Consider the following 12228-nt stretch of genomic DNA (forward strand, 5'->3'; position numbering starts at 1 on the left):
ATAAAGTACTGTGCTGCAGTAATTTTAAAATAGATATTTAGCTGAAAACTTAATTTTCAATAACTTTTAATTAAAATATCTTTTTTCTTTCTGAAACAACATTTTCAAAATTCATTAGCTTTTATATTTCTTCCTCATTGATTATAGTCTTAGTTCCACATTGAAATTAAAACAGAAGAGGAAAATCCAGATATCTCATGCACGGCAAATTCCATATTTTGGTCAAGTTGGGAGCTAACCTTCACAGCCTACCAGTTTTTCAGTCCCCCTAAAGGAAATTTGCATGATAAGTTTTTATTGATGGGTAATGAAGGCATTGGAAAGGAGACTGAGTTGTCCAGTTTGGTTTGAGAGCTGCTACCTGGCTGGTCCTGATGCCAAGGGGTGCCCCCGAGCCAACCAGCACAGGCAGCCGCTGCAAACTGCCCGGCTCCCGGGTGAGCTGTGTTCTTCCCAGGCAAGACAAAGCCTGGAGACAAAGAGCAGATTTAAGGAACGCTTAAACACTGATCTTTGGGGAAGCTACTTCAAACACCATTTTATAGTGCTCTAAGTCATCTAGATCTCTCTTAATGTTTCACTCTCTTTTAAAAATATTTATTTCTTCAGCAAAGAAGACTCCCTCAGATAGGGCAATGTGACCTGTTGCACTGACGGTATTTTTATCTGTGTGGTGCTAATGATTGATGCCAAATTCACGTGTGCAGCACAGCTCTGCACTTTCTGCTGTGATTTATTTTCTGTGGCTTCAAGCCTGCAAGGATCCACGGGTCTGTTGCACACTGGATTTATTGTTAGACCAGCGACACTTTATATAACCCCAAAATCACTTGGGAACACATACGTGAGTGTTGCTGAACGTTCAGAATGTTTTTTCTTAAGCAAGGTTTGCAGTAAATATGTGGCATTACTCCAGAGGCTTTGTTCAGATGTTGGTCATGGATTTTCCACTGGCAATAATGGAAGATCCCAAACACTTGGAAGTGGCAAAGGCTTGGGAGGGAGCATTGCTCACTTTTGGCAGCACCTACCTTCACTCACCTTGTCTGGGACCTATTAGAAGGACTTTTTTTTAAAGCAGTTTTGCTTCAGAAAATGCATTTTCATTGTGGCTTGAACTTTTTTTGCAAAGATGTCATAGATTTTAAGAACCTAGTGTGAGAATTTGGCCAGGACAAGTTTTCTGCTCCAGATCGAATTCTGGAAAGAAAACCCAACCCACTGACAACCACATCTGACTCAGTGAAGGTTTGGGAGCCCATTGCCACAGAATGCCCCGGCCAGCCAGCTCTTTTAAAAGAAATGTAATGCTTCTCTGCTGTAAAAATCCTGAAAAGTTACTGGGACATGACAAGTTCTGGTCCATAACTCAGTGTAGTTTCCTCCTGGAGACTTTGTGCAAAGCCAGTGCAAGTGGCAAAGTCACAGCCACTCCCACAGCCAGCATGCAGCATGGGCTCAGGGGATGTCTTAGACAGACTCACGTGTCCTCTCCTCTAGGGCAGGTGTGGAACCGCTTCTCAGTATCTGAAGAAATACTTGTGCCAGAAATCTTTGAAATTACTTCTTTCTCTTTATTGAAAGGCTTTGTGCCAGCATTTCCTCACATCACTTTTGAAATTAAATAGTTTACTTGCTTTTGTACTCCTGTTTCTTTGAATCCACTTAAATGGTTCAATAAACTGCCCTTTGCCTGTAAGAATTTGAAGAAACCTCAATATTTTAGACAACGAGCATTGCACATTTCTTCCCCATCACAGGGAAGGTACAAGCAAAGGCAGGGGAAGGCATCAGGAACACCAAGGCTGTCTCTGCTTCTCAGCTCTATTTTTTCTAATTTTGCTTAGTGTTCCAGTCTAAATCCTGGCAAATTACTGGCTTTTCCTGCACACTTTTCATGTCCGTTCACTGTAGGCTGTCCTACAAACTGCAGCTCTGCCAGGGAAGGAGAGTCTTGCCTTTCAGCCAGGAGTTTTCTAGATGGGTGTGATTGCTGAGATCTGGCATTGCTGATGCCTGTTGTTTTCTGTTGTTAACGAACTGCAATGCGTGACTGTTGTGTATCGCTCAGTGATGCCTAATTTAGAAGATCAGTGATTAATTCCTTCTATTGCTTTTTCTTCTCTCTCTCTCTCTCTCTCTCACTGCAGGATGTTTTCACACCAGAGTGCAAATTTAAAGAATCTGTCTTTGAAAACTACTACGTTATTTATTCTTCCACGCTGTACCGGCAGCAAGAATCCGGACGAGCGTGGTTCCTGGGACTCAATAAAGAAGGTCAAATTATGAAGGGAAACCGAGTGAAAAAAACCAAACCCTCATCACATTTTGTACCCAAACCTATTGAAGGTATGGAATCTCCATCAGTGGGGTATGGGAAGGGGGAGTTTGCAACTTCGTATTCATGGTTTCCTGTGTGGGGGTGTTGGGCTGCAAGACCAGAAAGCAAGGAGAATATGTATAACACTTCAGATAGGTGCTGGGCTTCACTGTTAGCATTTAATCTGTTTTCTTTCCCATATAATAAACTTTGCACGTTGTCCCAAAGGGGTTTCTTAACTTTGGGATGCTAAAGGGTGAATTTAAAAGCCTGGCAACATCAGAAATTACTGGAAAAGAAAATCAGCCATTGAGCAGCCAGCAGTTCAAATGGAAGCTGATCTAGCAGTGATCATAATGTTGGGTTCTCTGTGAGGATTTTGCCAGCGTATTTCAGTAGGTTTCCAGTCCCATGTAGAGTCAGTAGAGACCAGATTTATCCCACCTGATTTTAGACTTTGGCACTCTGTTCATAGTAACACAAGAAAAATGCATCCTACCAGCAGAGCTGTGGATGTACTTTGTATGTCTACCCTGAGATGACTTAAATCTGTTTTTTCTCACATGAAAAGACATCCTAGTTAATCACCAGGGATAGAGAAACCTTATCATACTTGTCCAAAGTTAGATGGGATGCTGTCACGCCATATGTCTTCATCACAGTGAGGCTTCAGTGAAAGTCATGGAGTTGAAGTTTTGCCCTCCTGCTGATGCCTGTACACTGCTGAAGTGTGCCTCAGGCTCCTGACAGGGCATTTTGCTTTTTATGGGCTGACCCCCAATAAATGGAGAGATGTACTGCGATGACCCCAGTACTTAACAGATACTAACTTGACTCTGGAAACAACTCTTTTTTTTCTGCTGCTTGGGAAAAGCACTACTTCTTGATCCCGAAACTAGGTATGCCTTTCTGACCCCATCTCAGACCTGCCAGTTGCCACCTCAGGGACACAGCAGTTCGGAGCTGGTCCTTGGCTCCATGGCTCTGTGCTCCCTCTCGCTATCCCCATGTTGGCTGTGGGAGAAGGGATGAACTGATGTTCTCCTAACCGGTGCCACTTACAAGTGGTGAAGGCCATGGCCAACTCCACACAGTAGTATCTGTTTTAAAAGCTTCCCAGCTCAGGCACAGGGGCAAGCAAGTGTGAGTGAAAGGCCAGTTCTGAAAGGCAGGTTGAAAACATGTTGGACCACTGAAGCAAAGCACAATGAGAGAAATTCATTGCAGCAGTCCCAGAGTATCTGTGGCCTTTGCATGGGAAATGGATGTGTCGAAAGGGCAGAGAATAGCCTGGAGCTGCTTGTCCTGTGCTTGTTTTCAACAACTTTTCTGAGGCATTAGTGAGATTAGTGCCCTTAGCCCTCACTCAGTTGTGCTAAGGAACAGGGCCTGCTTCAGGCATGGAGTCAGTCATCAGCTTCTCTTTTACCTTGGCTGGGAGAAGAGTCTTTTGCAAGCGCCAGCTTTCACAGCTGCGTTTTCAGCTCCTTCTGGTATTTCTTTGCTGCCTGGCTGGGTGTTGGCACTGATCAGTGAGTTCCTTTTGAATCCAGGCTTCTTTTTTAATACAGCATGCATGGTATCTGCCGAATGGCTCAATAGTTGTCTTCTGCATGCATTAAACTAGGCCATTCCTGTGGCTCTCCTCATGGAAAGCCTTGTCTTAATAGAGGTGCCTGACCCCCAGCAGAGATCTCATTGCAGCAAATGCTGCTCTGACTTTCATTTTGAAAAACCCATCCCAGCCCGAGAGCTTCCCTTTCCCGCAGTTGCATCCTCCCACACTTGCTTCAATCACAGCTGTCACATAACCTCCCGAGCGAGTGAGCGCTTTAGAAGTTGGCAGCCAAATTAAGGGCTCCTCCACTCCTTCCCTCCTCCACATGCTTTGCAGTCAGCCTCTGTGAGCGCTGCTGCATCAAAGAGCTGGCAGTCTCCCAAGCCAAGGCACGTGTCAGCTTCCCAAAGCATTCAGCTGTCTGGGACTGTGACTCCAGACGGAGGACTCTGTTCCCAAGCCGAAGATTCATTGTAGGTAGCAGAGGCTTGCAGGGAGGGTTGGAGTAAAACGCGCTCATCTCCACGTGACTTTTCTTTGCTGCATCCATCAAAGTCCCCGCGAGCAGAGCTTGCAAGAAGAGATGTTACAGAAAAGGGGCAATTCCTACCCTGTTTTAACAGCTTCTTTCTTTGTCATGACTCTAAGAAAATATTCAAAGCACTCTCTTGCTCTGTTTGCATGTCCCTTCTGCAGAATGCTGTGGCATGCCCCAGCGTGTGGGCTTTGATACTTATTCAGGCAGCAGCTTCCATCCGCAGGAACTTTGCAGCTTCCATCCACAGGAACTTTGCAGCTTCCAGCCACAGAAACACCTCCAGGTTTCCTCTTTCTCAGTCTGGTACTACCACCAGCATTAGCCCTATCACATGATGGCTGATACAGGAATGTATGCAAGGAGGAATCTGCTTCCCTGGGAAGAAGAGGTGTCACATACATTGCTAGGAATCACTTCACCCACCATTTCAGCGGCAGTTATTGCTGAGATGAAACTTCCCAGTTGTTTGTGATGAACAGAAAAATTGTGCAGCAGTTTAGCGAAGAGAGTGTTTGCAGGGAAAGGAAACACAAAAAGCCCGGATTGCTCCCCGAGCTCTTTTGATTCCTGTTGTTTCGTCCTGCTTTCTGAATTCAGAAGTCTTGTTGAAATTGCAAATGGGCAGAAAACTAATACATAAAGAGGAAATATCCTCACAGGTAATATCTGAGTACTACATGTGTGTGCATGTGCATATATACACAGTGGTATCTATATGGATGTATGTTATCTGTGGCTTTCAGCAGCTACAGCTTTCTGCTGCTCTAAACCCACAGAATGTTTTCACTCCTGTAGATTTCCAGGATGCTGTAGGTATTCTGTACAAAAGTCAACAGATACCAACTGGAAAAGTTTTGGGTTTTGTTTGGTAGGATTTGTTTGTTTTTTTGAAATAGGATTAAGCTTAATCAATATGAAAGCACAAAAAACTTACTAAGTAATAACAGGGGAGACGTTAAGTTCCTCTCCCATCTGTGCACAGGCAAAGCCAAGGAAAACAGCCTGGTAGGCAGCAGTTGATGTACTGTGTGGTGCCAGTTTTGCTTAAAAACACACATATGCAACACGTTTCTTTTGATATTTTTATTTCTGATCACTGATCTTTCAAGCTAAATGACCTCTAAAGTGGAGACATATAGATTGAACTAGACTGCACAAGAAATGAGCTTGAGTATAATTGTCACTTGGACAACAAGCAGTGTTTTAGACCAATTTCAGTCTCCTTAAGTGTCTGTAATGATTAGTGCTGGACAAACCTTACCATCAACAGTGCCTCTTGTTCTCCTAATATCCTAACCCATCTCAAACAATGGGAGATGTTTCCAGTCACTTAAGTGAGAATATTGTCAGACTCTTGTTGTGGATGTGCTCTGTTGCTTATATTTCCTTCTTGAGGACAAAATTTCCACACTGCTCTCCCACAAGTGCTACATTTCCTCTTTCGCCTGGCTGAAGCTAGAAAGCATTTTTGGTGGCAAATCTGACCACAGAAAGCAGAAAATCTCTTCCTCCCTCTAAGTCAGCAGAGCAACCCCTTACTCCAGATTTATGATGCTTCAACCCTCATGATGTGAACACCTCTCAAATATGAAGGTGACCTGTTAATGGCTAGTCTGGATCCATTTATTATCACTGACAATCCAAACAGCCAGATCTTTCCTGGTGTGATTCCTCGGGGATCCAAGTTTTCTTAACGTAGAGTCCTCAGATGTTGCAAAGAAGTACAAGGCACTGTTGAGTAGGAAGATGTGATAGCCCTAGTGAAAATGCTACAGAGGTATCACCTTAATCCACAAAACATAGTCGTAGAAAGGCTTGGGTTGGAAGGGACCTTAAACATCATTTGGTTCGACAGCCCTGCCATGAGTAGAGATGCCACCCACTTGATCAGGTTGCTCAGGGCCCCATCCAGCCTGGCACTGAACACTTCCAGAGGTGGGGCATCCACTTTATCCGTCTTTGCTAACACAGCTCCTCTCTTGGGTCTGTCTTTCAAGTGAGCAGGCTTTGGTATGTTTTCTATCCCACACTAACTCACTTGTTCATCTGTCAGACTCCCAGTGATCTTATTAGATGGCAAATGTGATGTATTTTAACCATGATTTTGGCTGGCTTTTTGTCATCATGTGCTGCCTTTATTATCTGAACAAAGTGTGATTCCACCTGGCAGCATCTTTCGCATTTTACCACTGGATAGATGCAAGTTCAAATGCCTCTGAAGTGCATCAGCTAGGACTGGGTTTAGAACACAGTAATTAGAGACAGAAAATGAGGGTGCCTAATCACTCACTCCCTCCTGCCCCTGACTGCTGCTGCTCAGACAATTAATTCTCTCCACTGAAGCATTAGCTAATGCAGCCGCTCCTGCAGATACCGACACCCGGAGCTGTGGCATCTGTCAAGGGGAAGAGCCTGTCTCCGGGCTACCTGCCAGAGGATGTGGGCCCAGCCCTGCCCAGACCCCAGCCAGGCTCCATCAGTGTGTGGTGATCCTGCAGGGATTGCAAGCTGCCCACCTGCTGAATGGCAGCTTAGAAAAATTTTGGTTCCTCCTAACTTGTGAGAGTATGGGGCAGGGAAAGCCAGGAGCGAAGATGGATGGATGGGGTATTTCTAAGGTGCTTAATAAGCTTTTTGATATATTCTAGAAAAAGGAAATGGAGTCTGTTGCATCCTCTGAATCTCCTCAACTTGCAGTGATGCCAAGTGAGAAATACTAGGGTCAGGACACAAAATATTGATTCCTAAACTCAGGCAGTCCCTGGATGATTTCAATGTCATCATGTAGGTGATGTGCTAGTGCCATGCCTGGGAAGCAGAAATGAGACTGGGATCCTGTGCCAGCATGTAAGCAAGGGATTGAGCTGTTTGTGGGTGACAGGAAGCTCCCTCCATTTGCCTTCAGAAAGAATGGTCCCTGCCACGCCTTTCCTCTTCACTTTTACCCCTAGTGTCCTTCCCAATTTGTGAGTCATTTTTTGTGAAAATTTTTTCCGTGTGCCTGTGAATAGCAGGCACTGCTGGTTAGCAAGGGAGCAGGGAATCGAAAGCCGCAAGAACCAGGCATGGGCACAGCTCATGAACGGCACTGCCATTCACCCCCTTCCATTAATGCCTGCAGCTCTTCAGCAGATCAAGCTAGCGGCACTTTCCGATTAAAGCATGAATATGGATGTGTTGATTGGAATCTAGGGCACAGGAGCTGATTATCTGATTGAAGCTCCAAAGCATTAGCTTGGTTTCCAGACATTAAGGGCTGTATTTGGCTTGGTGTGTGGGTGTGGGTGGGTGGGAGAAGCAAGGCAAAGCAGGGAGGAACTCTTGTTCTGGCGGAATTGCTCATCCTTCCAAAGCTCCTTTTGCTCTGCGCACCAGCAGACCTCCCAGGCGTCTGGGCATGCTGACTGTTGCACTGCTGCTAGTTTAACCTCAGTGCAGGTGACAGGACAGTGTGCCTTCACACACACACAAACACCAAAGAGACCTACCAGTGAGTGCTACCAGTCCTGAATCACAAAGATGAACTTCAAAGCTGGGAAGATCTGGGCACTCACAACAGTCCATTTGCAAACACCCCCCTCCCCAGTCCATGACTAACATCTCTGTGCGTGAGTCACACTCAAGCTTCCTCAGTACAGAGAGTAACAAGCTGCAGTCCAAGAGCCTGTGTTGCACAACGCGTTGGACTGTCCTTAAAACCCCCCCCGTGTGTCCATGTTCACACACATCCGTGTATCCATGTGCACACACACCCATGTGTCGTGATGCACGCGGATTTGCAGCCACCGCTGAGCAATGACCATAGCTCAGCACACGTGCAGAAGCCTCTTGTGTAGGAGAATATCCAGGCACTCTCTTGTGCTGGATGCCATGTAAGTACTGCATACACTGATACTGTAGGTGTATCTAAATACTGAAAATATGCTTGTGTTATGCTGCTACAGATTTTCTGGCATGGGCTTGTTGGCACAGCCTGTCTGGTACAGGGGCTTTGACAGCTCTGTCTAAAAAGCTGAGTGTAAGCAGCCTCCAACCATGCCCCACATCAGTACTTGTATCATGCACTAGACTGGAAGATAAACTTATAATTTCTGCCCTATTTGCTTGTTACATACAGGGTTTCCTTTTTTTGGTAGCTGCAAATGTTGTTTACTTCTATAACATGGTTTATATTCATTACTCTGTGGGCCTTGTTAGCAGCTCAATGTTTTTGCCCAAAGGCCATGGTCAGGCCAGGGATTTGAGGAAAGGCAACATGCCATGGTGCTACTGCTGCAGGTTTTGCTTGTGCTCAGCCCTTGTGGCCCAGCCCGATGGGATGTTGGGAATGGGTGTGGGTGAGATGAGCTTCGTACATGTAGCTGCCTGGGGAAAGAACTTATGGAGGTCCCTCCACCTCCAACTTGGGACCAAGGATGTCAGGATGAAGGCAACAGTGTACTTGAGGCAGAACTTTGTGTATGGAATGTCAGGGGCACTGAGGCAACACTGCCACAAACACCTAATTCTGCTGGGCAAACATCACATCAGAGAATAACGTCAGTAACAGAAGTGATGTACATCCTCAGTGCTTATCAAAGGCTCTGCAACTCAGGATAAGAAATCGCAAGGGCACAGGTGTTCCTCAGTTGTTAAACGTTTCATACTTTCTTTAAGATTTTATTAGGTACGTTGCCACCATCACCATGTTGTTGAGTGACACTCTCCAAGGTGTGAGGGGCAGCTCAGCAGCTGACAGGGAGTGAGACTGCCCTTTTCTGTCTGTTGCTACCATGCTACACACTGTCCTTGCAGCACGCGGACAGCATCAATAGTCTGGGCATGATGGGCAGTCCTGGCATTGCTCATCTTGGCCCAGGCCCATGGGACAAGTCCTTCATTTTCTCTTTTTTCTAATTTTCATCAAAAATATCTCCAGTAGCAATAAGAGTTGGCAGAGCAGTACCTTCCTTGAGCCACACTGGAAGGCCCAGTGTGTGTCTGTGTTTAAACTGCTTTGAAAGCCTTGCATGAAAAATATTCTGTGGGAAAAGTAATATTTTTTCACTGCTCGTATATTCAATTCAATATATTTCCTATTAATACACAGTTGACTGCACTTTATCTCTGTCCTGTATTGTTGCACACTGCTATAACTGTTTATCTAGTCAGGAGTAAAAATGCAGAGCAATAATGTCATTTGCAGTCTGCCTCTAATTGCTGGGATTTATTTGCAAATCGAGGGAGGTTATAAATACAAGTGCTTACATCGCCTTTTCATAGATAGGGTCTTTTTTTTCATTACTTCAGATAATTTTTGAAGTTTTGTTCTGGTTGATTACCCGGAACCAAACCCTGATGGACTCTATCCTGTGTTGGAGCTCTGTGCTATTGTTTGTGATGTGACAGCTTTACAAAATGAAGCAATGCATAATCTTTTCTTTCCATTCTAATTTTTGTAAAGATCCAGACATGACATTGGCAGTCTAAACTTACCCTGTGTTCTCAACTCCAGTGTGCCTGCCCTTGAGATGCCTCACTATTTCAATCACATGTACACCCTGCCACATTTGCAGTGAGCTCATCAGAGATGCTCCCCATTGGTGTGAGGCATTGAGCTGCTCAGCCCATACCCCTGCTCTGGCACACCTCACATGGCACAAGGACAGCCATGAGGACTTAGTCCACATGGTGAGTTGGATAAATGCTTTGTGCTGCACATGGGGACACGGGCATGAGCCATGCCTTGGGCAGACGTTGCCTTCTCCGGCTGTCTAGGTTCCAGCAAGTACATTTTTATAGGACACACATTGCTTAGCCAGGGTCTGGAGGGAAGGTTCCCTCCATCCACCCTGTTCTTAAGTGCTGCCACATCACCACGCAAAGCAGGGATGGCTCCTGGCTTGCTGTCAGTGAACTCATCCCTGTGTGTCCCCTCATGGCCTTGGCCTTGTCTGGCTGTCTGATTTACAGAGGAAAAAATAAGAAGTGCTGAGAGCAGATCTCAGCTCTTGGCTGATGGAGCCAAATGGGCTTGAGTCACCAATTCCATATCCAGAGCTCAACACCCAGAAGGCTTGGATGGCTCAGATGCACATGTAGCTTTGATTCAGGTCTCTCAAGGGCTTTTTTTGGAGATTGAGGGCTGGGAACCAGGTAATTCTTGGACCTGTTGTTAGATAATGATCAGCATCTCTAGACAATACATGGTTCTATGAATTGGAATGTTTATTTTATATATATGAATATAAAATGAAAAAATCATAAAGCACAGAAAACCTAGAAAGATTTATCTGTGAGCAATCCCCTGTTTCTCTCTGTGCCTTTGGATGCATCCTGAGACAGAAGCAGGAGCAGCAGCAAGGGCAGGTAACAGATCCTGCTGGATAACGGGATCTATGGCTGGGTCACTGAGGTTTCTGTGTGTGTTTGTCTTGGGCTGGAATTTCAGTCTCGTATACAAAGAAATAATTCATTATGGTCACGAATGCCTGTGACTTCAGTGCTGTTAATGTGTCTTTTCTGTTTGCAGTGTGCATGTACAGAGAGCCATCGCTGCATGAAATTGGAGAAAAACAAGGACGCTCAAGAAAAAGTTCAGGGACACCAACCATGAACGGAGGCAAAGTTGTTAACCAAGACTCGACATAGCTGACAAATTCCCTCCCTTCTTCCAACTCCTCCCCTCCCACCCACCTACCCACCCCACCTGGCGAAACCACACTGAGACGATGACAACTGAGCAAGGCAGGACCTACCGGTAGTGGCTAGGAGTGCGAACTCCAGAATCTTTCTTTGTGTAGGACGAGAAAATCGAATCCCAGATCCTGCCTGTTGCAACGTTTTAAAAAACAAAACCAACAACAAACAACAACAACAACAACAACAAAAAAAAAGTGAAGAAAAAAATGTTTTAAATCAGGACTCCATTAACATTTTCAAAAGCAAACTGTTTGCTCTGTGATCAAAGGGGGAAAAAAAAAATCTCATCTCTGCATAATAATAATAATAACAACTAATAAATATAATAATAATAATAATAAAGATGTTACCTTTAAAAATAAAACAAAGCTTTTGGAAAATTGAACTTAGCATATGATGTGAGAGAAACACGTGGGAAATGCAGCCTGGGACTGTGCTTTCTGTCTTATACTTTCACCTCACGTTCACACCATTGTTTTTAACACCCCTACTTCCCTGGGGATGGATGGGATTCTTTACAAAGCAGGAAAGGTAGGGATAGATTACGACCCTGTTTGCTCTGCTATTAGTAAAATATGGCCTGTCCGAATTAGGAGTCTGACAGTTATGGGCAATGAAGTAGCTACTCTGTATTCAGCTTTTTCCATCTACATTCAAACACTGCGTAGTTATTTGTTGCTAATGTCATTCCGTGAGTATGTTTGGCCCAAGTCTGGCATTTTATGCCTTTTTATCATAATTATTTATATTTATAAGCTTGTTTTACTGTATTAGTTGCCGGGGGCATTTCAGAAATGGGTTTTCAGGTCACACAGGATGAAGTGATCATATTTATTAGGGGAGAACTAGGAGATAAAGGGAAGGACAGATAGCTGCTTGCTTTAAAATAGGAAACAGAGCAAGAAACGCTACTGAAATCCTTACTGTCAGATGGAAATGGTGAGGCATGTGCTGTATGAGTGCGTAACGCAGGGATTTCAGCGAGGGAAGGAGGGGTGTGGGGAGGGAGCAACTGTAGGGGAACATGGGTGGTTGTGCCTGTCCAGCTGTGCCAGGGCAAGGACATGCTGCCGTGTCCTTCCAGCAGCTGGGGTCTCCCTGAGTGTTACAGCTCCACACATATCATGTTTG

General features: G+C 44.9%; 1 protein-coding gene across 7 annotated transcripts in view; it reads left to right on the forward strand.

Moving 5' to 3' along the window:
* Window positions 1-11296, forward strand: part of FGF12 (fibroblast growth factor 12) — a 224899-nt gene extending 213603 nt beyond the window's left edge. For all 7 annotated transcript variants that reach the window (XM_027647299.1, XM_027647296.1, XM_027647295.1 and 4 more), the window contains 2 exons: window positions 2151-2349; window positions 10928-11296. In XM_027647299.1, coding sequence (XP_027503100.1) covers window positions 2151-2349; window positions 10928-11046 — 318 coding nt within the window. In that variant the 3' untranslated portion in view covers window positions 11047-11296. The remainder of the gene's footprint in view (window positions 1-2150; window positions 2350-10927) is intronic.
* Window positions 11297-12228: the final 932 nt, after the last annotated feature.

The sequence above is a fragment of the Corapipo altera genome, unplaced genomic scaffold (genome assembly GCF_003945725.1).
Source record: "Corapipo altera isolate COAL_440 unplaced genomic scaffold, ASM394572v1 113, whole genome shotgun sequence".
Taxonomy (NCBI): Eukaryota; Metazoa; Chordata; class Aves; order Passeriformes; family Pipridae; genus Corapipo; species Corapipo altera.